The sequence below is a fragment of the Panthera uncia genome, chromosome C2 (genome assembly GCF_023721935.1).
Source record: "Panthera uncia isolate 11264 chromosome C2, Puncia_PCG_1.0, whole genome shotgun sequence".
Classification (NCBI taxonomy): Eukaryota; Metazoa; Chordata; class Mammalia; order Carnivora; family Felidae; genus Panthera; species Panthera uncia.
Genome location: NC_064810.1, coordinates 65692195 through 65719068, shown reverse-complemented (window position 1 = coordinate 65719068; position 26874 = coordinate 65692195). Strand labels below are relative to the sequence as shown.

Sequence of the window (26874 nt, the reverse complement as noted above, 5' to 3'; positions counted from 1 at the left end):
TTAATCTGGTCTGTATCTTGGTCTGAAGTGTAAGTCCAAGGCATTGTCTGCTTCATTCTTATCTGACACAATTTCACTTAAATATTTCCTCCTCAGATAGGCCCTTCTCTCATAACACTCTCAAAAATAGGTCCACCTTTTCCCCCTTATCTCACTTTTCTCCTTGATGGCTTTGCTTTTTTCAATTATAATAGTACATCTATGGATTCTTTACATGTTTTACATATATGCATTCCTTACATGTTTTCTATTCTAAACTGAGGAAAGAGTCCATAATTATTTCATTCATCACTGTATATCTTGTGCTTAGAAAAATGTTTGACACAAAAGATGCTTAATATTTTTTTGAATAAATGAACTCTTCCCATTTATTATTTACCATGATTTTTGCTCATTTTTGTTCATTGAGGCATTCTTTCCTTTCTTATTCTTTGTTTTACTTTTCCATTTTTTATATTCTCAAGTTCATTTTATTTTACATTCATGTGCCTCTCTTTGCTAGTTCTCTTTTATTCTTCTTTCAATTTTTCTTTATGCTTCTTTTTGTGTTCCCAGGATCTGTTACCATTCCCCACAATCTGAAAAAGCCATGCAGTGAGAGTGGGAAAATATCTATAGATAGACTTGAGACTTTTTGAAGGATCTTCCATTGCATAACAAGAAGTTGATGCACAAGCAAGTTTGTCTGACAGTGTTCTACCTTAAGCCTATTCCTCAACTCCTTTGGTTTAAACAGCATACTATTATTTTCTAACTAGCAAAATTTCTGTCATTTTCACAAGTAGAAGGAGCACTAGTTGACGAGGCAGCTGACTGGATGTTAGTCATTCCATAGACCAGTTGTTATACTGGAAAAGATATTTAACCTCTCTGAGGCTTGGTTTCATCTTTTATTAAAATAATAATGTCTACTATTTATAGAGTACTTTTACAAACATTAACCAAGAAAAGTTCCATAAGTCTTTAAGGGAGTTAAGGGATTATAATTTTTACTTGATATTAGAGAAAAAGAAACTCAGAGAAGTTAAATAACTAGCCACAGATTACCGATATAATGAGTACTTCTTAAGTAGAAAAAGTAGAACTTGATATAAACCTCTGACTGCTATGCCTGCTGCTCTTTGCAAATCATTTTATTGGTTCCACAAATCATAATCTGTCAAATACAAAGATTTCCTTTGAGCCATAGAGTTTTGTTATTCTATGATGTGAAAGATTTGCAGATGGAATAAAGATTTAGTGTAGGCAGTTCCTTGGAACCTAAACTATCTTACAAAATGATCAGTGAAAGAGCCCAGGAAAAGATTGGTATTGAAGTGTTTCTCCAGAAATGAAAGTATAAAGTTCAAAATAGAATGCGTGTCACTTTGAGATGTAATAAAATATAATATATAATCATGATATAATAAAACATAAAAGATAAAAACTGGATTTCAGAGAGCACCATGTCTAATCTCCTCAATTGTGAAAAATAATTTTAAATTGTTTTGTTTTTGAATATATTATTTCATTGATTGTGGGTAAAAACTGGGTAAAAAAGTGGTTTCTGATTATAGTATAATGGGATTGATTTCCAATGACCCTGAAACTTTGAGACACTTAGAGACACTGAATAATACAATGGAAAGCATATGAAGTCTGTTTTGCATCAGATAGGCCTAATTCCCACTCATCGTAACTTTGAGAAACTAATTTAATATCCTTTGTCTTCATTTTTTTTTCATCTATAGAGGAATCTACAGATAAATATCTATCTGCCATAAAGGGTTACAATGACCATTAAATAATATAACACTGAGTCAAACTGCTGAGCACAATCCCCGAATAGAATAGACACTCAGTGGAAGTGGATTAAGTTTCCCCAAGTAGGAACAATGCAGATATGCTTTCCTGAAAGTTAGGAAATAATTCATGAAAGGCCAAATAGTCTCTATTGTAATAAAATGGAACTACAGAAACATAACCAGGTTTTATGATCCAATAAATTAAAAGCAAGTTTTCATAAAATTTATTTTTAAAAGCATATTCCAGGATATACCTTCAAGTCATTAATCAGTCCCGTATGATGTTGATTATCAAGAGAAGACTTTAAAGAAATTTGATTTCAAATTCCATGGCTTGTCTGAATTTCTAGGGAGCTCACTGGTGGAGACATGGAGGATCTCTTAATGGCCTCCTAAGGACTTGGTTTTACTTCTGTCTTGACACTTCAGATCTTTGTTTAGAAAAAACTATTTGTTTTGCAAAATTCCAGTGAACCCAATAACTGCAGAAGCTATTTCTGTTCTTCCTTGTCAAATCTGAAAAATCCCTTGGCTGTTCATATGAGCAGAAAGAGCCTGCTGTCATGCTCTATCTTACTACCATCATCATTTAACTACTGAGCACATATTTGTGCTAGGTATAGAGGGTATAAAGAATTTTAGATATACTCTTCACATTCTTCCCATGCATTTGGAAAGGTAGAGCACATGCATAAAAATAAATAAAATACAAATGAATCTACACCAACTACCAACTGGTTCACGTTCTACCATGTCTACTATAGGCACTGTAGGCATTTAAATGAATTGGCATAACAGGGCTCTGATGGCAGGAGGAAAAGTTTACAATAGGAAGTAAAATTTGAGCAGGGTGTTTTCAGAGGGGGGATAATATGCATAAATTATAAGGATAGCAAGATAAATACCCTTGGCTTAAGGGGAGTGTTTTTATAGAAGAGTAGTAGAAATTTCATTTGAAAATATAGATAGGAATTATATTTTAGAGTACCCTGAATGAAGATTTAAAATCTTTGCTTTTTAAATCTGAAGGCTGTATAAGAGTATTGAAGGGTCAGAATAAGTGAGCATGTCTCTGAACTTCATTAACTGTTATACTGTGGTTGATACTGTAGAATCATGATTAAGAGCCTGCTCCTGCTTCTTATCCTCAGCATAAGATTTCTCTTTTTACTATAAATGCATTGCATTTTTATTATAGAAATGTCAGAAAATACATTAAAACTAAAAGAAGAGATGTGTAAAAGCCACAGTCTCATGTTTAGAAACTTTTTTGATCCGTATAGATGGATACATTCTCTGTCTCTGTCTCTGTCTCTGTCTCTCTCTCTCTCTCTCTCTCTCTCTCTCTCTCTCACACACACACACACACACACACACACACACACACAGTCTTGGGGGAATCCAACCCTGAGAAGGCTAAACTGGGATTCAGAAGCTCCAGTATGTGTGTTAAACCGTGTGGAGACTATTTACAGGAAAAGTTTTGGCTGAAACATTTTATGTGGAAGCGAGTGGGTGTGAAAGAATAGTATTAGGGTAGGAGTCAGCTAATTTTTTATATAAAGAGCAAGATAGTAGATATTTTGAGTATCATGGGCCATATGTTTTCTGCTGCAACTGCTCAACTCTGCCATTGTAGTATGGATGCAGCCATAGATAATATGTAAATTATGAGTTTGACTGCATTCCAATAAAGCTTTATTTTGGGGAAATGAAATTTTACATAGTTTTCAGGTGTCAAGAAATATTATAATACCTAATTGGTTTCTGTTTTAGGATCAGCAGAAGCCAACATAGATATCAGTGTTCTATCATAAGTCACCAGGAGAAAAGACAGTGAAAAGCAACCAAAAAGGGGGTGTTCTACTAGAATAGAAAACTAGAGAATACCTATGATGAAAAATAAGTCACCCTATGGGCATTCCCAGAAAAATTTTAAGGATTTCATAGGAATTGGCATCCTTTAGCTAGAGGAAGACAATGTTTTAGGTTATTATTAATGATGTGATCCGATTAATCATCTACAAACTGGTGAGGCGAGGTCTGAAGAAATTCAAAATACAAACAATAAGTGTGTGTATACATGTATATGCCTATTTTATACAAACATGAAGCCATCATATATATTGTTAAGCAACGTTCTTTTTTTTTAATATGAAATTTATTGTCAAATTGGTTTCCATACAACACCCAGTGTTCATCCCAACAGGTGCCCTCCTCAATACCCATCACCCCCCCACCCATCAACCCTCAGTTTGTTCTCAGCTTTTAAGAGACTCTTATGGTTTGGCTCCCTCCCTCGCTAACTTTTTTTTTTTTCCCTTCCCCTCCCCCATGGTCTTCTGTTAAGTTTCTCAGGATCCACATAAGAGTGAAAACATATTGTATCTGTCTTTCTCTGTATGACTTATTTCAGGTAGCATAACACTCTCCAGTTCCTTCTTTTTTAACATAACACTGATCAATATGTTGTAAACCTCTTCTTGTCAATGAATGTTAGCCCATAATATCACTAATAATATCTGCACCTCCAATCATACCTTCATTCTCCATTCTTTCTGAACTAGTTTTTAGAATTGCTTACTCCATCATCTTCAAATTTGCATTTTCTACCATGGTAAATGTTAATATTATTGGATTTTTAGTTTGTGACCTTAATTTCCCAACTTCACAGTGTGTTTGTGTTTTCTATTTAAAAAAAAAAGCAACAGAAACTAGGAAAGTTAGCTAAGTCTAAGAAATCCAATTACTTAGGAAAATACTGTAGTCCTTGTTATAATACTTTTTAAAAATGAGCAATGGCATAAGGTTTTCCAAACAAGAAAGTATTCAATTATTATTGATACTGGCATTACTATTATTGATACTGGTTTACTATTTATAAGGGCACCATGGCTCTTCCTCCTCAAAACAAAAGACAGTGACTCTGGAACTAACAGAATATGGTCTGCATGGTTTGTAATAAACACTGAAATAATGGGTGTGAATAAATGGATAAATGATATTAGCTATTTGAAGTATTTATATAATTATTGAAATTATCAGGTTGCACTTCCATAACAAAACAAAAATTTGCATGCATGCTGAATGTGTTTTAAAAAACACATTACTAAGCACAGATGTATGGGTTTAAATCAGGCATTAAAACTTAGAAAAGCTATTTGCCTAACCTTTATAGAACTTACTCTGATAGGAAGTACGGATCCGTTTCGTTAAATCAGGATAAAAGTTAGACAGGCCACGCATGCAAAAGTTGTCTTTGGAACATGCCAGAACATCAGCATCAGCAGCAGGCAGGGGAAAGAGAGAAAAATAGTCTAAAGTGAAAGGAAGTGATTCATACCAGAATCTAGAACAGCCAAGATGAAGAAATTGCAGCAAGTTTAGGTAACCAAATTAGAAAGGAGATATTAAAAAAATAAATCAATTAGAAAGTAAGAGGTGATAGATGAATGATGACAGTGCTATAGTAATTTTATTTAATCAAATATAAGAGTAGATGTCATATTTGTCATATGATTTTTATGTAGTAAACTTATTTCACATGTAAATAATACTTATGTTACCTCATAAAAATCAAAATGGTTGTCTTCAATCCTCAGTATTAAAAAGACAGCTTAGGGATTTTAGTCTTTGGTATTTTATTTTTATAATATAAAATGAGTATTCATTGTAGTCATTTTATACACTAAATATGAACAAAGTTTATGACTTCATCACAGTTTTTCCAGATTTTAAAGTCATCAAAATTCTAAGCTCTAATCATAATTGAGTCTCAATAAATTTAAATTAAGTAGCAGTTATACTGTTTGTCACAATATACACCTTGTCATACCATTGTATAAACTGAGTAAGTAACTTAGATACTGGCATAGGATCCAGTTTTTCAAATTCAATTTGTGCTTTCAGTATGCAAGTATTGCCTCTTATACCCTAATATTTTCCTACCCTAGAGTCCATAAACTTTAAAAAATCAATCTTCTCTTTCCCAATCATGCGGTAATCTTATGGAACATGCATGCACAATCTCTTATTCTGCCTTCCTTTCAAAAGCCAGAAAAGGTAGAGGCAGAACCTATACAATTTGAAATTTCCAGCATTCCTAAAATTATGCTAAAAGCTGAGATCACTAGCAGGAAACAAAGAGACTTTTATATTCTGAAGGAGAACTTTTGTGCTCCTGAAAAGGGTCTAAATTAGCAATGTAGAAAGGGTTAAGGTTCATTAAAAAAAAAGAAAAAAGATTAACAAAGGGAAGAATTTCAGTATATCAAGTTAATTTTTCATTAGTCCAAAGGGAAACTTCTTTTATTATAACATTTGGATGTTAAATTCGGCACATTTGCTATTTAGTAAATAACACCTATCATAATGTTCTCTTTTTATTTTAAAATATTCTTTACAGGAGTATATTTAATAAACTAAACACATAATACTATAGATGTATTTCCATCTGCAAATCTTTGAGCTCAACTGATTTTTTTTATCAACTAAACTATATCAGTGGACAGAAAATATGCAAAATTTTGTCAGTGTTTACAAAGCCAACTATTTGGATAAATACTGAAATTTCAGTAAACTTTGGATAATTTGGCATACCAAAATTTGGCATTATATAGAAAGTATTTCTGCTTATATATTAATTAACCTTATATATTTTTCCTTTATAGTTATACAAATTTATTGGTCCTGTCAAGCAAAATGTTATCTTTCATAGCATTTTAAAATGTTAATAATGTTTATTGCATTTGTGAAAATACCTCCAAGAAAAGCACCCTCCAATAAAGAAAGGTGACAGCTAGAATATGGAGTTTAAACAATTAAAAGTAGTGAATATTTAAAATTATATTTTTGAATATTAGAAGAGATATTAGAAGAAAACTATCCTGTTAAAATACAACTATTGCAAATAATTTTTTCAAATACAGAGCTGATTTTCACAGCAGTTTTGTATTTAATAAATTCTTATTTTCTCTTATTTCTTAGGAATTCAACCTATGAAACTTGAGGTGTTCCCTAACTTTGGCAGCAAATTGAAGTTTAAACACTTCCTTTATCCTTTCAAAGATTCTCACTGTATTTCCGCCCAATTTTATTTACATAGTATTATAAGTTATATTGACTTCATATTGCCATGCATTTGAATAGCATTACAGAAGAAAGATAAGAAATCTAAAGGTAAGAAAACAGATGAACTAATCAAGTTCATAACCATTTTGTTTTATCTCCTACCTGCAATGAACTGCTTGTTTTTTCGAGGAGACCGTGGTTGACGTTGGTATAGGTCACTTGATCTATATAGGTCAATGGTCCCCATGCTTAACAGTACTGTCTTCTGTATAAAATCCACCACAGCCAACCCATTGCAGTTCCCAAATGCAACTCTGAGAGAAAAAAAAAAATGCAGCTAGAATGTATCACAGTAATCATTATTATTGTAATCTCTGAATTAAACATAATTGGAAAGTAATGCCTTAGGGTTGGAGAGGTAAGGTCGCGATTGGTGTAACGTCAGGAAGGATACCATGCCTTTACACAGGATGGAGTGACCTTGTATAATAGCATATTATACAGTCATATTTTATCATCAATTTTATTATTTAAGTAGTGATTACCCAATCTGCTCTTTAACTTGGTCTTACCTTTTATAGGATCATATAAAATCTTTTTGCTAGCAGTGGGGAAATAGATCAAGAAATGGCATACTGTAATAGCTATAGATGCTTAGGTATATAATTAGATGCCTTTTAAAAATAAAATTATAATTATTAACCTCCAAATTATTTCTCTTCTTTCTTAAAAAATTGTAAAAATATTTATTTATTTTTGAGAGAGAGATAGAGCATGAGCAGGTGAGGGGCAGAGCAAGAGGGGGAGAACAGATTCTGAAGCAGGCTCCAGGCTCTGAGCTGTCAGCCAGAGCCTGATGTTGGGCTCAAACTAACAAACTGCGAGATCATGACCGAGGTCGAGGTTGGATACTTGGCAGACTGAGCCATCCAGGCACCCCTAAATTATTTCTCTTCTTAAACAGTATATATTTAACACAAAATTTACATAAAAAATAACTATCTATATCTAAGGTTTCGACACCATAGTAGATATAAACAGAGATACAATTTTCATTCACAAAAAATTAAAAATTTCTCTCTTGTTTTTTATTTTGTCCTACTTATTAACTTTTGTCCTATTAAAAGACAAACATCATTCGATTAATTTTTTTTACTTCTCCTGAGAAATTAAAACAGCTCTTAGCACTAAGCAGGCATTTTGGTCAGTCTTAATATTTATTAGGCTTACACAAATTCTCTTTTTCTGAATTTACAACATGCCTTCTAGCTAAACAATTGTAAATTTGTGCTGTTTGCTCCCTAAACTAAACAAACACTAGTTACATGACTGTTGTTTTGCTCATTTCATATAAGTTCTGTGTTGTTTTCTTACTTAGACTGAATCTGGTTGACAAACCATTGGTTTACTCTCAGTTTGATTCTTTCCACTCCACCACATAGCCTTCCTTCCTTACAACAAATGAAAAGTTCTACCATATGAGATGTTTTGCTATTTCACATAGAGTTCTACACCTTCCAACAAGACAGACTTTGGAAACTAAAAAAAAAACCAAAAACAAAAACTATTGTTATAAAAGTCAGCAGAGGGGCGCCTGGGTGGCTCAGTCAGTTAAGCACCGACTTTGGCGCAGGTCATGATCTCACGGTTTGTGAGTTTGAGCCCCGTGTCGGGTTGTGTGCTGACAGCTCAGAGCCTGAAACCTGCTTCAGATTCTGTGTCTCCCTCTCTCTCTGCCTCCCTCCCACTCATCTCTGTCTGTCTCTCAAAAATAAACATAAAAAAATTTTTTTTTTAAAAGTCAGCAGATTCTATCTCTATCATTTACAGGTTATGTGACCTTGAAAACAATTAATGAACTTTGTCAGGCCTTAGTTTCTTTACTTTATAATGAGAATTATAATACTAGATTTATCTATTTTTCAGGGCTTTAATGAGCATGAAAATCAGAAAATTGTTATTAAAATACTTTGAAAAATTTCCATACATAAGTAGAACTGATTCTAATATTATAATAAGTAAATGCAATATTATACAAAGTTCATATCTCGAAACTTATACAGGTATGATAGAGTTCCCCAATTCGATACTGACAAGAAAAAAAATAGGAAAGTAGAATGTATTACATCAACCAGAATGATTATTTTTCTCTTTGAATTAAAAATAAGAATACTAGAAAGTTATACCTTAGTGTTGGGGAGGTCAGGCAATGGTTGTTGAAAAGTCAGTTAGAATACTGGGTTTAATTTCCTAACTTAAATAAAAAACTATACAAAATATATTAAGACACAGTTTGCACAGATTGACCAACCAGGCAACATAGGATAAGAGAAGGATAACAATCAAAGTAAACTTTACCTAGGTATTCTTCTTGTGTTTTGTTTTTTATTTACAGTTTTATTGAGATATATTTCACATATTATAAAATTCACTGATTTAAATAAAGTGTACAGTTCTGTGGTTTTAAATATATTTGTTCTTACTAGTAAAATGTATTTAGAATTGTGTAATCATCACCACATTTTAGAACATTTCAGTACCGGAATCTGGGTATTCTAATTTAAACTAATGTTCTAATTTAGTGAATGGAGGAGAGACTTTCCAGACTAGACTAGCACAGGAAACTAACACAGAGAGATCAGTGGTCGCACTGAATTGAGGAGAAATAGATCAGACTCTGATGCTACAAAAACAGCCAGAATTTATGAGGTAAAATACTAGAGAGAAAAGAGCTACACAAGGAGAATATATCAGACTCATAGAATGGTTCTCTGGAGCATCCATGTGAAAAAACTCCCCCAGGCTTGGGAAAGAACCACTAAAGAGATAAAGCTGAACAATTCACAAAGTTATCAAAAGGCTGAGAATATTTCATGTTACTACCAAACTGCTGAGATCTCCTAATAGACAAAAAGAAGCAGATATAGTAGTATCACTTTAGGAGTGGGGAACACATTTAGCCATAATCTAAAAGTTCTTCTGAACTCCACCTTAAAAAAAGCTTAGAGACATTATTCTAAGTAACATAACTGTCTTCCAGAAAAATAACCAACACTATTAAAAAGAATCAAACAAAATACCACCATAATGTAAAATTCACAATGTCCACTATATAAAAAGTAGCAGGCATATAAGGAATTCAGAAAACATGACTGATAAGCAAAGGAAAAAATAAATCAAAAGAAACATACCTAGAAATGAAACAAATGATAAAAGTAGCAAACAAGGATATTAAAAATGCTTAAAAATATATATTCTAGATATTTAAGAAGGTGGAGAAAAACATACTCTAAAGTTACAGGAATCAAGACAGGCTGGTATTGAAGTAAACATAAAAATAAATTATTTTTTTTATTTTTTTTATTTTTTTTATTTTTTTTTTGGGGACAGAGAGAGACAGAGCATGAACGGGGGAGGGTCAGAGAGAGAGGGAGACACAGAATCGGAAACAGGCTCCAGGCTCTGAGCCATCAGCCCAGAGCCTGACGCGGGGCTCGAACTCACGGACCGCGAGATCGTGACCTGGCTGAAGTCGGACGCTTAACCGACTGCGCCACCCAGGCGCCCCAAGATAAAAATAAATTTTAATGAAACGAGTGGCCATAAACAAACATAAATGGTCAACTGATATTTGACAAAAGCATTATAGGAATTCAGAGGAAAGATATTCTTCAATAAATGATGTGAAACAATTAGATATCCATAAGTAAAAAATTGAGCCTTAAATTTTTACCTTCCATAGTACAGAAAAATTAATAAGACACTTGATTTCAAAAAATAGGCAAAAGATTTGAACAGATATTTCACCAAACAAAATGTGCAAATGTGAAATAGGCACTTAAAAGATGCTGAGCATCATTAGTCACCAGGAATATGTAAATTAAAACCACTGATCCCATCAGAGTAGATAGAATTAAAAGATTGGTAACATCAAGTGTTGACAATTATGTGGAAAAACTGAAATTTGAATACATTGTTGTTGGAATTACAAATAATACAACTTCTTTAAAAAATAGTTTGCCTTATAAATATATATAGTTAACTCTTCACCAACACAGGGGTTAAAGGTGCCTACCCCCCACACAATCAAAATCCATGTATAAGTTTTAACTCCTTCCTACCCCCCAAACTTAACTATTAATAACCTACGGTTGACTGGAAGCCTTACTGGTAACATAAACAGTCAATGAACACATATATTGTCTATGTATTATATATTAGATTTTTACAATAAAATAAGCTAAAGAAAAAATGTTACTAAGAAAATCATAAGAAAGGGAAATATATTTACATTATTGTATTGAAAAAAAATTCATGTATGAGTGGACCCATGCAATTCAAACTTGTATTGTTCAAGGGTCAAATAAATTCACCATATGACCCAGTAATTCTATTCTTTCTTACCCAAGAAAATGTAAACAAATATTACACAAAGACTTGTACTTGAACATTAATAGCAAATTTATTCATAAAAGCCTCAAACTGGAAACAACTGAAGTTTCCATCGTATAAACACATTTTTTGTATATCCACATAATGGATAATGCAGCAATGAAAAGGAACAAGCCACAGATACATATACAACAATATGGATGAAACACAAAAGCATTATGCTAAGTGAATGAAAACAAACACAAAATTATTTATGATTTATGACTCTATATAAAATTACAGTAAATGCAGTGAAATTGAGGGGCTAGAGGAAGAGGTAAAAATTGAATGCAAGGGAGCATGAAGGACCCTTTTGAGGTGATCGATACTTTTTATATCATTAGTTTGTTGGTGGTTACATGACTTATATTTGTCTTGCATGTTTGTCAAAATTAATATTTCATGCTTAAAATGGGTGATTTTTATTTTATATACATACCTCAATAAAGTATTTGTAATACTAATAAATATTTAGTTAATTCAATTGCTACAAAAAAGAGAATTACACAGAGTTATGGACTCTGGTCCCTAAGAATGTTCTGGAGAGTAAGAGAATGATACGGCAAAGATTTAAAAAAAAATTGGATATTTTAGTTAACCTACCTGAAAGATAAAATGATTTCATGGTGGGAAGAAAAGGTGAGATTTTTTTTTTTTCTTCCAATATCTTGTTGGTAAGGAAATTCAAAAGAAAATATCAATCAACAAGAACATATTTTCAAGATTTAGAATTTATAATAAAAATAATTTTTTATTAATTTCATCTTTGTTTCTTTAAATACTCAACATCTATCTTAAACTGCTTTATATAAAAATTAGCTATTCTCAATTGTCTAAGAGTTAATTAACTTTTCTGTTTTATAAGTACAAAATATATTTATATATAGAAATTAAAAGTCCACATTAAAAAGTCCCTAAATATCCTACAGGCATCCTGTTCTATTTGGCATTTATAAACAATGTTAATGTATGGACACATATAAATATAAAAAAAAGTAAAAGTCAAATATTTTAAAAACACATTTCTATTTCATATCTTTGAATATGGTGATGCTTTAAGAAATTGCTCTTCTTTCTAAAGGCAACTCAGAAAAATAGGTTTAAATATGTTTGTTCAATGGGTTGGAAAAAAAGCAAAATTTTGCTTTTAAATACCTTAAAAGTTTTGTTACTGGTATGAACTTGGGGAAAAAAGCTCATATAACATTTGTAATCAAATACAAATACATTTTGGAAAATTACTGATTTAATAATTCTGTCTTAAAAATAGCTTTGTTTTTTTTCCCTTGATATACCACCATGTAAAAATAATCATAAAACTGTCTGTGTTTAAATTTAATTTTTTTAAATTTTAAAAGAAAATTTAATTATACCTAGAGTTAAAAATTCAGTTCCTAGTTGTGCTAGCTTCATTTTAGGTGCTCATTGTGATTAGCAGTAATATATTCGACTGCTCAGATTATAATACATTTCCATCACTGCAGAAAGACCTATTGCACAGTTCTTTTGTAGGGTATGCATATCTTAAATGTGATTTATTTATTTTATCTTCCCGTGATTTATTTATTTTATAACTGGAAGTTTGTGCCCAATAATCCCATTCACCTATTTTGCTCCACCTGCCAACACCCTCCCCTCTGGCAACTACTAGTCTTCTTTGTATTTACAATTGTGTTTCTGTTTTTTTGTTTGTTTGTTCATTCGATTTGTTTTGTAGATTCTACATATAAGTGAACCATATGGTATTTGTCTTTCTCAAACTTATTTCAACTTCCATCCATGTTGTCCCAAATAGCAAGATCTCATTCTTTTTCATGACCAAGTAACATTCCATTATGTGTGTATGTATGATATGTGTCACATCTTCTTTATGCATTCATCTATTGATGGATACTTAAGAGTGCTTCCCTATCTTGGCTATTTTAAATAATGCTGCAATAATCTTAAGGGTGCATATATCTTTTTGAATTAGTGTTTTTATTCTCATTACCTTTAGATAAATATCCAGCAGTAGAATTAGTGGGTCATATGATGTTTATGTTTTTAATTATTTGAGGAACCTACATGCTATTTTCCATAGTGGCTACACCAAATTACATTAACATCAACAGTGCACCAGGGCTCACTTTTCTGCATATCCTTGCCAACACTTGTTATTTCTTGTCTTTTTGGTACCAGGCATTCTGACAGGAATGAAGTGGTATCTCATTGTGGTTTTGATTTGCATTTCACTGATGACTAGTGCTGTTGAGCATCTAATTATGTGTTTGTTGGCCAGCTGTATGTCTTTGGAAAAAATGTCATTTCAGGTCCTCGCCTCATTTTAAATTAGACTCGTTCCTATTGAGTTATGTAAATTCTTTATGTATTTTGGAAATTAATCCCTTATCAGATATGTCATTTGCAAATATCTTCTCCCATTCAGTAAGTTGCCTTTCAGTTTTGTTGATGGTTTCCTTTGACTTGCAAAAGCTTTTTACTTTGTTGTAGTCCCAATAGTTTATTTTTGCTTTTGCTTCCCTTTCATGAGAAGACTTATCCAGAAAAATGTTGCTAAGGTTGATATCAAAGAAATTACTGCCTTTGTTTTCATCTAGGAATTTTATAGTTTCAGGTCTCACATTGAGGTCTTTAATCCATGTAAGTTTATCCTTGTGTATGGTATAAGAAAGTAGTCCAGTTTTATTATTTTCAATTTAACCATCCAGTTTTCCTAATATCATTTTTTGAAGAGATTGTCTTTTCCTCATTGTGTATTCTTGCCTCCTTTATTATAGATTAGTTGACCATTATAAGCATGGGTTTATTTCTGGGCTCTCTATCCTGTTGGTGAATGTGTCTATTTTTATGCCAGTACCATATTGTTTTGACTATTATAGCTTTCATAGTATACCTTGAAACCTAGAGCTGTAATATTTTTAAGTTTTGTTCTTCCTTCTTAAGACTTCTTTGGCTATTGGGGGTCTTTTGTGCTTACATACAAGTTTTACGAGTACATGTTCTAGTTCTGTGAAAAATAATACTGGTATTTTGATAGGAATTACATTGAATATGTAGATTACTTTGGGTAGTATGGACATTTTAATGATGTTAACTCTTCCAATCCATGAGTGTGGTACGCCTTTACATTTGCTTTGATGTCTTCAATTTCTTTTATCAGTGTTTTATTATTCTCAAAGTACAAATGTTTTACCTCCTTGGTTAAATTATTCTTTGTATTCTCTGGTATTTTATTCTTTTTGATGTGATTGCAAATGGGATTATTTTCTTAATTTCTCTTTCTGCTATTTTGTTACTAGTATACAGAAATGCAACTGATTTCTGTATATTAATTTCCTACAACTTAATACTTAATTCATTTATCTACTCTAGTGGTTTTTAATGGAGTTTTTAGGGTTTTTGTTTTCTAAGAATGAGACAGCATGAGTGGGGGAGGGGCAGAAGAAGAGGGAAAGTGAGACTGTTAAGCAGAATCCATGCCCAGCACAGAGCCCCAAGTGAGGCTTGATCTCATGACCATATCATGACCTGAGCCAAAATCGAGAGTTAGATGTTTAACTGAGTCACACAGGCACCCTTGGATATTCTATATACAGTAGCATGTCATCTGGAAATAGTGAAAGTTTTACTTCTTCCTTCCCTGTTTGGATGTATTTTATTTCTTTTTCTTGTCTGATTGCTGCAGCTAGGACTTCCAGTACTATGTTGAATAAAAGTAGTGAGAGTGGACATCCTTGTCCTGTTCCATATCTTAGAGGAAAAGTTCTCAGTGTTTGACTGTTAACATGATGTTGGCTGTGGGTTTTCATATATGGCTTTTATTATGTTGAGGTATACTCTCTCTAAACTTACTTTGTTGAGAGTTTTTATCATAAATGGATGTCATTTTGTCAAATGTTTTTTCTGCATCTATTGAGATAGTCATATGGTTTTTATTCATTTTGTTAATGTGGTATATCAAGTTGATTGATTTGCAAATCCTGAACCATCCTTGCACCACAGGAATAAATCTCACTTGATTGTGGTGAATGATCCTTTTAATGTATTGTTGAATTTTGTTTGCTATTATTTTGTTGAGGAGTTTTGCATCTATGTTTAGCAGAGATATTGGCTTGCAGATTTCTTTTTGTGTAGTGTTTTTCTCGTTTTGGTATCAGGATAATGTTACCCTCATAGAATGAATTTGGAAATTTTCCTTCCTCTTCTATTTTTTTGTAATAGTTTGAGGAAAATAGATATCAACTCTTCTTTAAATGTTTGGTAGAATTCACCTGTGAAACCATCTGGTCTAGACTTATGTTGGCTACTGATTTAATTGCATACTAGTATCTGGACCGTTTGTATTTTCTATTTCTTTCAGATTTACTCATGGAATTATATATTTCTAGGAATTTATCCATTTCTTCTGTGTTGTTCATTTACTGGCATACTTTTTTTTTTGCAGTACTGTCTTAAAATCCTTGTACTTCTGTAGTGTGAATTATTATTTCTCTTTCATTTCTGACTTTATTTGAGTCCTCTCTCTTTTTTTATTGAGGAGTTTTCCTAAGGGTTTATTAATTTTGTTTCTCTTTTCAAGGAATCAGATCCTGGTTCCTTCCTTCCTTCCTTCCTTCCTCCCTCTCTCCCTCCCTCCCTCATTTATTTCTGCTATGATCTTTATTATTTCTTTTTGATGTTCAGCTGGGTGATTTCCAGTATCCTGTCTTCTATATCACTAATTTGTACTTTTGCATCATCTTATCTGCTGTTGATTCCCTCAAGTATTTTTCATTTCAGTTATTGTATTCTTCAGCTCTGAATGGTTCTTTTTAATATTTATCTTTCTGTTGCAGTTTTCACTGTGTTCATCCATTCTTCTCCCAAGTTTGGTGAACACTTTATGACTGTAATTTTGAACTCTTTATCAGGTAGATTCCTTATCTCAGTTTCATTTAGTTCTTTCTCTGAGGTTTATCAGTTTTTTCATTTGGAATATATTCCTCAATCTCCTCATTTTGCTTCACTTTGTGTGTTTCTACATATTACATAGATCAGCTATATCTCCCAGTTGTGAAGCAATGGCCTTAGGTAGAAGATTTCCTGTGTGGCCCAGAAGTGCAATCCCCACTGTTCACCAGAACCAGGTGCTCCAGGCTGTCCCCTATATGGGTTCTGTATTCCCTTTTATTGTGGCTGGGCTGCAACTGCTATAGGTATATTGGTAGGTTGGGTGGCCCTTGGCACAGCTGGCTAACAGGACTGGCTACAGCTTCTGTCAGTGTGTTCTTGGGGAGGGGGGCTATGCTAGCCCCCCTTGTGGTTAGCTGCAAGGTCTGGCCATGACCATAGCAGCTACATTGGTGGATTCCACACCCCCCTCCCCCACACACCCCCTGGCAACTCCTAGGGCAGGAGGCACTTTGAGCTGTTGGGGCAGATGAATTGGGTAGAATGGACCCATAGGGGAATACCAGGGTGGAATGAGTAATGCTAACCAGGTAGATGGAGGGTATTAGAAACGGTGCCTTCCAGTACCAGGCTAGCTTGATAGAGGAACATGAAAACTGGCACCCACATATGCACATATTCCTGAATAAAGTTGCTACAGATCCTGTCCCTCCAGAACATGCCTAAAATTAGTCAATAAGTCTCCTTCAAGTATGGCCCAGGTTCCTTTTAAATTGCTGCCTCTCTGTAGGGTCTTGGTGCAGATGAGTTTGTGTTTGTGAACCAGGCTCTTTATGAGTGGAGTCTTATTTTCCTATAGCCCTGTGGCTCTCCCAGAGTTAAACTCTAATGATTTGCAAATCCAGTTGTTATGGGGGCACATTTTACCAGTGCAGGTCCTTAGGGCATTGGTGCTTGATGTGGTACCTAAACCCTTACCTCCTTAGGGAGTACTCTACTTATGTGATATCCTTCCTGCTTGTGGGTTGCCATGCTGGGGATATAGATCCTGACTAGCTTGCATCTCTTCCACTCCTACCTGTCTCAATGTGGCTTATCCTTAGTTGTGTAAGAGCTCTTCTTCTAGTCTTTGGGTCATTCTGAGAGTTGTCCTATATGTAGTTGTAATTTTGGTGTGTCCATGGAGAACTTAAACTCAGAATCTTCCTATTCTGCCATCTTGATTCTCTCCTCATTTATAAATTCTTTTTGTATTTGTAAGATAAAATCACTCTATTATTGGTTTATTTTGTTTATTCAAGTAAATATATCTTCAAGTTATTATTTTATGGGTAGTAGTAAATCACTATCCTTCCTATCCCTGGGATAGTACACTATTTCACGTTTCTCTACACCCTACATAAGTAATTCATTAATTAAAAGCTCCACAATTGTTCTTTTTGAATATGTCATGTGTATTCTGCCCTGAACCTAAAAGTTAAATTTTATTTTATTTTTGTTTTTATTTTTTAAGTAAGCTTTACACCAAAAGTGGAACTTGAACTCACAGTTTTGAGATCAGAAGTTGCATACTCTACCAACTGAGCCAAATAGGTGCCCTTAAAAGTTACATTTTACATGTGTTCATACATTTAATCCTTTCAACACTTTATCCTTGTGTTACAGATATGGAAATTGAGCACAGAAACTTTAAGTAACTTTTCTAAGATTCAACAGCTAGAAAGCAGAATTAAGATTTGAATCCCAAAGAATCTGACTCTAGCATTCATGCTCTTTAACCCTGCACTAGATTATCTCAGTAACTAAAAAACAGAGCTTCCACTAAGCCATCAAAATTGTATGGTTCTCTATCCTCTGGAAATAATGGGAGGAAGAAAAGCTGATAATAATAGAAGAGGTGACTCAACATAATTCTTTACGTCTTTGGAATAAAAGTAAAATATTCACATTTAATCTTCTTACTAGATTTTGTCAATGACTGATTTCTCACCTTCTTTTTTCTCCAACATTTTCTTCTCAGTTACTTTGCTGCACTCTATCAGTTTCTATATTTATGCTTTCAAATGACTTTTAAGTCATTGGTCACATACCATAGGTCCTAGATTTTCTAACCATTACTGGTGTCTGATGATTCTCAACAACTCACATCCCCAAGTCCCTAAGGAAAGAGCATTTCAGAGGCACAAAGTATAGTTTTCTTTAAAGTTTTTTTTTTCAGTCTTAAAAATTATTTTTACTTTAAAAAATTCAAACAAGGGGCACCAGGGTGGCTCAGTCAGTTGAGTGTCTGATTTCAGTTCAGGTCACAATCTCACGGTTCACGAGTTCAAGCCCCACATTGGGCTCACTGCAGTCATTGCAGAGCCCACTTTGGATCCTCTGTCCTCCTCTCTCTGTGCCCTTCCCTGGCTCACACTGTCAAAAATGAATAAATATTTAAGAAAAAATTCAAACAGTAAGATGAAAGCCCCCTTACTTGGTCTACTGTTTGCCAATCTCCTTTTCAAAAATGACTGCCATTAACAGTTTTTATATTCTTCTTGCCCTTTTTCTATGTTTTAACAAGCTTATACTTGTTCTATAACTTTATTATTTTCACTAAAACATGTCTAAGATATATTTCATTGTCTGTGTTCTTTAACTGTTGCATTGTATTCTTAGGTACAAAAGTAACATGTTTTTTAAGAGAGCATCTTCCTATTTATGTAGATTTATATAGGTTCTAGATATTTTGCTATTATATGGAATGATGCAAGGAACATGCTTCTACTAACGGTGCATAAGTGAAAGCCTTCAGAAATTGTAAATATTTCACTAAGCCTAGAATTTCAGAGTCAAAAGATACGCTTAGTTTTATTTTATTTATTTTTAAAGTTTATTCATTTATTTCAGAGAGAGAGCATGAGTATCAGAAGGGCAGAGAGCAAGAGGGAGAGAGAGAATCCCAAGAGGGCTGTGTAATGTCAGTGTGGAGCCTGATGCAGGGCTCAAACCCAAGAACCGTGAGATCATGACCTGAGCAGAAACCAAGAGTCTGATGTTTAACCCACTGAACCACCCAGGTACCCCTTAGTTTTATTTAAAAAAAAAATAAAGTATATAAAAAGAATCCATTTCCTCATATTCTTAATGAAGATGTTAGCAATCTTTAAAAATTTTCTCATATAATGGATAAAAATTGCTCTTGTTTCAATTTTTTTACTTGTTACTAGTGAAGTTATAAATCCTTTCATGTTTATTGCCATTTGTATTTCTTCTGTGAATTGCCTGTTTATATAGTTTATTTTTAACTGGGTTATTTTTTCTTATCAATTTGTAGGAATTTAAAAACTGTATTGTGGATGTTTATAGCATATTATAGAAAGACAATGTTGCATAGTATATAAGTAATATGCTGTACCTTGATTTTTATAACTTTATTAGATATTTTGCTAATTCTATGTAAATTCATAGGATGTAAAATTTTTAAATGACTCCCAATATTTGTATGTAATCTAATTTATTCCCCTATAATTTTGTTAATGGACAATTAGATTGCTTCCAGTCTTTTGCTATTAACAATACAACAATGACTATCCTTCATAAGTTACTTTGCACTAAAACGTGGAGTATATTTGTGGGATAAATTTCTAGAAATTAAATTACTCAAGTATTTTCAAAACTCTATATTTTACTTTTATTCATATGTAACATTTATAAATATAAGTGTACATAATTGTACACTTCAATGGATTATCAAAAAGTGAACAATCCCACATAACCACCACTATGTCAAGAAATAGTATGTTACCAGCAGCTGATTCATGTTCCTGACAATTATTGCTACTCTTTCCTCTTCCAAAATCGGACTTCCTACACCAAAAAAGCAGTTTGCTTGTTTTTGATAGATGTTTATCAAAAGATAGATATGTGTTTGCTTTTCATTAGGTTATATACCTAGAAATGAAACTTTTGGATTATAGGGTGGGCTAACATAAGTATGCTAAAATGGAGTACATAATGCTAACATTTTATAAAGTAGATTCAACAGTTTACCCTCTTTGCAGCAATGTATGAGAGTTCCTATACCCAATATCTTTGCAAATATTACCAACATTACTAATGGGGTTGTGTACTTTCTCATATGTATATGAAAATATGTTTGTCATTTACATATCTTCCTTTGTGACATATTTGATCAAATTTCCTGCACATTTTTTTCTATTATTTGTCTTTTTATTATTGAGGACTCATGAGACTCTTTTTACACTCTGCATATGAATGAGTCCAGTGTCAGACACAATCTAAATATCTCTTCCTTGCCCTACCATTTTACTCTAATGGTGCCTTTTTTTCCAAGAAGTTCTTAATGTTTTTCTTTATGATTAATAATTTTTTAGCATGTTGAAGAAATATTTTAAAAGAAATTTTTAATGTTTATTTTTGAGAGAGAGAGAGAGGCAGAGCGCCAGCAGGGGAAGGGCAGAGAGAGAGGAAGACACAGGATCCAAAGCAGGCTCCAGGCTCTGAGCTGTCAGCACACAGCCTGATGCAGGGCTCCAACTCATGAACTATGAGATCATGACCTGAGCCTAAGTTGGCGCTTAACTAAGTCACCCAGGTGCCCCATTGAAGAAATATTTTCTTAACACAAGTGTAATGAAGATATTCTCCTATAATACCTTCTAGAATCTTCGTATACAGTGGGAAAGAACAGTCAGATTTTTTCTCTCTATATTTTTTAATTGGCTTTGTAGTATTTATTGGGGGAAAACCTGTCATTTCCTCTATTGCTCTGCAGAACCAATTTGGTTATATATGCTTGGATCTCTTTCTTCACTCTTCTGCGAGTTGGTCTATTTGTCTATTTCTCCTGTGCCAATAGAACACTGTCATGACTAACATAACTTTAATAACTCTTGCTTTCCCATAGAACAAGTCTTCTAAATCTATTTCTCTTTAGTATTGTCTTAGTTAATTGTGGTCCTTTGCATTTCTCTATACATTTTAGAACCAGTTTTAAACTTCAAGGGAAAAAATATGCTAAAATTTATATTGGTATTATGGTAAATCAATAGATCATTTTGTGAAAACCTGATATCTTTACACTATTATTGAATTTTCCACTCCATGATATAGGTTTGTTAATTTCTCTTTTTACAGTTTTCTGTGTAGAGGTCTTTGTGTGTGTGTGTGTGTGTGTGTGTGTGTGTGTGTGTGCCGCGCGCATGCGTGTTGGTAGAGGTCTTGATAATCTTTTATTAAGTGTTTTCCTAGATACTTTATTTTATTGTAAGTGGAATCTTTATACAACTTTAGTTTCTATTTTTTCAGTATATGGAAATGCTTGTTTGTTTATTTATTTATTTTGAGAGAGAGCACACGCGCATGTGTGAGTGGAGAGGAGCAGAGAGAGAGAGAGGGAGAGAGTATTAAACAGGCTGTCATGCCCAGCGTGGAGCCCTATGTGGGGTGGATCTTGATCTCACGACTGTGAGATCATGCCCTGAGCCAAAAATCAAGAGTCAGAGGCTTAACAAAGTAAGCCACCCAGGCACCCCTGGAAATGTCATTTATTTTTACATCGACTTTGTATCTACTAATCTTCCAATCTAATAATTTATCTGCAAAGTATTTAAATGTTGTACATACATAATCATTTCTTTCCATTTCCTTCTTTTGTAATCTATGTAACTTTGATTTATTTTCCTTTATGTATTGCTCTGGCTAGGTCCTTCAGTACAATGGGAATAGAGGTAGTGATAGCAGTCATCCTTGTTTTGTTTTCATATCAGATGTAAAGCTTTCAACATTTTACTGTAAAGTATGAATGATATTTGCTGCCATGTATCAGATTAAGGAAATCTCCTTCTTGGTTTAGTTAATGGTTTCTTTTTAACTCATGAATAGAAGATACATTTTACTAAATGTTTTTGCTTTTTGCATCCCATGGCTTACTTTTATAGTTTTCTATTTTATCCTGTTAATGTGATGAATTACATGAATTCATTTCAAATGTTAAACAAGACTTGCATTCTTGGTATAAACTAAACATGTTTCTAATATGTGATTATTTTATTGACAGATTTATTTATATTTTGGCTGGGATTTTTGCACCTATGCTCATGTTCTGCTTTTTGTAATGGTCTTTTCAAGTTTTGGCATCAAGTTATATTGTCCCATAAAGAGATGAATATGACTTTTTCTTTCTCAGCTTTCTCAGAAAGTTTTTATATAGTACCGGTATTACTTATTTCCTAAAATTTTGCTGGGATTTACAGAAGTAGCCACTTGAGCTCGAAATTTTTGGCAGTTGAAACTGTCTACGAGCAAGGTGTCCAAGCTGTCTTTCTCTTACAAGTGTCAGTTCTTCAGAGGCTCTATAGTGACTGTTACCCCCACAGTTACTTTACATGGAAAATATGCTCTCTGACTTATTCTAACAATCTTCAGCTCCTGAACTTGGTGATATACCTTCATACCCTCTTAATTTTGGTATTCCTTGCCTTTATAGGTCAATCTCTTGAGTATAGAACCCTGAAAATGGCTTGAGCTCAGTCATCTGCCATAACTACTTGGGTTAGAAGACAAACATATATTCTTGTCATATCAGATAATGGGATTATTGACTGTCCCACACTTCCTTCCTCTCTTTCCTTCATTCAAGGGAGTTCCTGCCAGTTTATCTACCAATTTTTCAGTCAAGAAAAGGTTCCCCTTATGTATGTTCACATAGAACCTCCACACTGCAAAAATTCCAGGAACACAAGATAAAATTTTTCTTTTTCTTTTAGGCAGTCTTCCTTTCAGATGCCTTCAAAAAGTTTTCTTTGAGCTCATCAAACTTAGCTTAGGGGCAGACTGGGAAGAATGGAAGTAGAACCAAATATATATTTTTCATGTATTATTTGATAAATGATTGATTCCAAATTTGGAGGGAAAGATATAGTATTCAGGAAGTGGTATTGGTACAACTCTTAGTCATCAGGAAAGAACTAGAGTTTAATCCCCATTTCATTCCCCATTTATATCTAAATTAATCCTAGATAGATTAAATACTTAGATATATTTAAGAAATATATTAAAATAGAATGTAATAATTTTTAATCTTGAAGTGAGGGAAGCTTTTGTAAGTATGACACAAAATCCAGAGACATAAAAGAAAAAATAGAATTACTTTAACAATTTTTAAAAATTTATTCATGGAAAAAACCATCGTAAACAATTTCATAAAGTAAACAAAAACAGGGAAAATACTAGCAAATTACATCAGATAGAAAGCTAACTTCCCTACTATGTAAATAGTTTTCACAAATCTATAAGAGAAATACTAACAACTCTGTAGAAAAATGGACAGAATATAAACAGAAATGTCATAGTACAGGAAAACATGTTCCATTTCACTTAAGATATGAGAAAAGTCTACTAACACAATTACATACTTCCTATCAACAGAATGACAGGGAATAAAAAGTTTACACTATTGTTAGAAAGGTAGTGCAAGATCACGTATTCTTAAACATTTTTGAGGGGGTATAATTTGGCACAACTTCTATGGAGGGCTATAATCTAGAAATAAAGAATAATTAAAATTATATTAGCTTTTAAAGGGTATAATATAATCCAACTTTCAAAGAATGCCTGACTGGATTATGTTGTTCTAAGCCTTCTATTGTCTCTTAGTTTAGCCTATTAGGGGAAATGTGAATACTTTTTGGAGGATGATAACATCATTTAGAACCTGAAATTATCTCTATAATGTTTATTTATAAATATATAAGTATATATATGATGGTATATAAATTTATATGTTCCATAAAAACAGAAAGAACACCAAAAAGCAAATCTAGATTACATGAGGACAATATGACCAAAATCCAAGACAAATCAACTAGATAGAGATAGGGAGTTATCAAACACATATTGAGGGAACTGTATTCAACATGTTCAAGGAAATGAAGGACAAGAGTGATAATTTAGGAAGATAACAAGAAGCTTTAAAAAGAATCAAATGAAAGGTATAGAACTGAAAAACAAAATGACTAAAATTGAACTCCATGGCTGGATCTACCATAAGATTATAAACAACTGAAGAGAGAATTAGTGAATTCAAAAAGACAAGTCAGAAGAAAGCATCCAAACTGAAACACAAGGAGAAAAAGGATAGAAAATAGAAAAACAAAAAAGAATGTGTAATAACATCCTAACAACCTCCAAACATTAAAAGTGGAAATGCTAGCACAAGTCTGACTTCAAGCAAGAACAAATAATCATAGTTTGTATATAAGTTATTATTTTTTGTATACCATTTTCAATCAAGTAAAAATCTAGGTAAAGCCTTCTTTCCATTTTTAGGACTTAAGTATTTTAAAAGAAACATCTCACTATATCAAACATATTAAATAATACAAATTAGAATGTTTAGCTACTTACATTCCATATGCTGAGCTTACAGCAAGACTTGTAATCTGTTGGGGAGGCTCACCATCCACCCACACCAACTGAATAACAAGTTCTGCTTGGTACCCTGGAGGCATCCTCACTGGTCGTGTCTTAACACTAAAAAAGAGAAAAAAGTAGTTCTATCACATACAGTTTAAATAAGTATGCCCATGCTTCTCTTCAGAATTTACATAGCATCTTTCTACAGAAATATACAATACCACACATTGAGGGAAGTACACAGGTGGACAGTGTCTTCTAGCTTTCTCAGAATATACCAAATTATTTAAAATTGCTTAGTTTTTTAAATAGCTTTTTAACCAGTCAAGTCCACAACTTCAAATGGCCATTATCCCTTCCTTTTCTTAATTTTTGAGGATGGTATTTTAAATTATTCTTATTATTTACTTTTTTTTAACAAAAGTTTTTAAATATTTATGAAATATTTGTTACATATATTAAGTTATAAATGCATAACAATATGAATGACTTCATCTACCACCCAAATTAAGAGTTGAACATATTCAAAACCCAAATTCCTGCTCATTCCTTCTAAATTTGCTTGACCTGCAGCCTTATCTATTCTAGTTTATAGCAACTTGTATCTTTCCAGTTATTCAGTTAAAAAAAAAAAAGTCATGTTAATATCCTTCTCTTGCACCTCACATCAATCAATCATCAAATTCTGTTGATGTTACCTTCAAAATATACCCAGAATCTGACCATTTTTTAATTCTCTATTGTGACCATCCTAGTTACAGTTGACAAATAAAAATACAAGACACCCATTCAAATCTGAATTTCAAATAAACAATAAATAGGTTTTATGTTTTGTTTTGTTTATTTTGTTTACTGTACATATGTCCCATGCAGTGTCTGGAATATACTGATATTAAAAAATGTTTATTGTTTATTTGAAATTGAAATTTAAATGGGTATCCTGTATTTTTATTTGCTGAATCTGTCAGCCCATAACATCATCTCTGCTTAGATTTAATAGCCTCTTTACTGGTCTCCCAGCTTCTACCTTTCCCTTCCATCCCAAGATCCATTTTCGACAAAGCCACCAAAGTGATCAATTTAAAATTTAATCCCTGGATGTTGAATGTAAGTGATGAATCACTGAATTCTTCTGAAACCAATATTGCACTGTATGTTAAGTAACTAAAATTTAAATTAAAAATAAAATGGTATGTAAAAAAATAATTTGAAAAATAAAATTTAAAACTGATATGTCTCTTTTCTATTCAAAACCCTGTAATGAGTCCCCGTTTAATTAGGAATAAAAGCCATGGCCTTACAGTGGCCTATAATTGGCTCTCTATTACTTATCTGACTTCATCTCTTGCTATTCCCCCCCACCAACCCCCGCTTGCTCTCCTTGTCCTAGCTACACTGACCTCTTCATATGCAAGGCACTTTAAGCCTTTGTTCTATCTATTCCTTCTGCCTGGAATACTCTTCTACGAGATACATTTCAGGTAAATCCCTCATCTACTTTTTGTTTAAATCTCACCTTCTTATCAGTTAAAAAGTAAAAAAAAAGTATTATTTTAGCAAAATCATAGCAATCATGAGAGGAATCCTTTTTTCTAACATAGTATTCTTGTAGTAGTGTTCTTGTAGTAGTATTCTTGTAGTGTTTTTTGTCTGGTTGATTGGGGTTTTTTTTTTTATTCCAAGAAAACTGAAGAAATTCCCTAAAAGACTTTTAGAATTGGGAGATACCAAGCAACTGGCCAAGTTTCTTCCCTGCCATATGTGTTCCCATTCTATTAAAGCCATATTTTCTTTATGATCTTTCTGGGAAGAACATAAATGCCTTCATAATAAAGGATAAAAATATTGTGCCCTCTTCATAGATATTCAAAGAAAAGACCACAGCACTCCTTGGTTGAGTGTAGATCAATGACAACAACTTAATAAAAGAGAAGAATAATTTTATTTTGTACAGTTTCAAAGTAGTATATGATTAATATGTAAAATTGTTTTAAAATTTGGTAGCAACTCTTACTTGAGGCATGGGATACTGTCCTTTGTTCCTCCTTCACTAGCCACAGTGTTAGTACTTCCAGAAAGACTCCTTGAAGGAAGCTGAGATGAGAGATCTGGAAACGGAGGACTTGTTTCTGGTTCTGGGGTTGTAATATCTTCAATATCATACTGAAGTCGTACCTCTAATGACTTAAAAAAATCAAGTTTTAATTTAACCTAAGTCATAACAATAAGTAACCACATTAAATTACCTGACAACTTTTTTGTAATTATTGTTTTATTC

The 26874-nt window shown here is 32.9% G+C and overlaps 1 protein-coding gene across 2 annotated transcripts in view; it reads right to left on the bottom strand.

The window, feature by feature from the left end:
- Positions 1-26874, bottom strand: part of STXBP5L (syntaxin binding protein 5L) — a 377830-nt gene that overhangs the window by 93306 nt on the left and 257650 nt on the right. The window contains exons 16-19 of one of the 2 annotated variants that reach the window (XM_049628234.1): positions 26611-26780; positions 24588-24713; positions 7017-7168; positions 4970-5041 (exon numbers count right to left, since the gene is read on the bottom strand). In XM_049628234.1, coding sequence (XP_049484191.1) covers positions 4970-5041; positions 7017-7168; positions 24588-24713; positions 26611-26780 — 520 coding nt within the window. The remainder of the gene's footprint in view (positions 1-4969; positions 5042-7016; positions 7169-24587; positions 24714-26610; positions 26781-26874) is intronic. The other variant, XM_049628235.1, reaches the window with a different exon arrangement.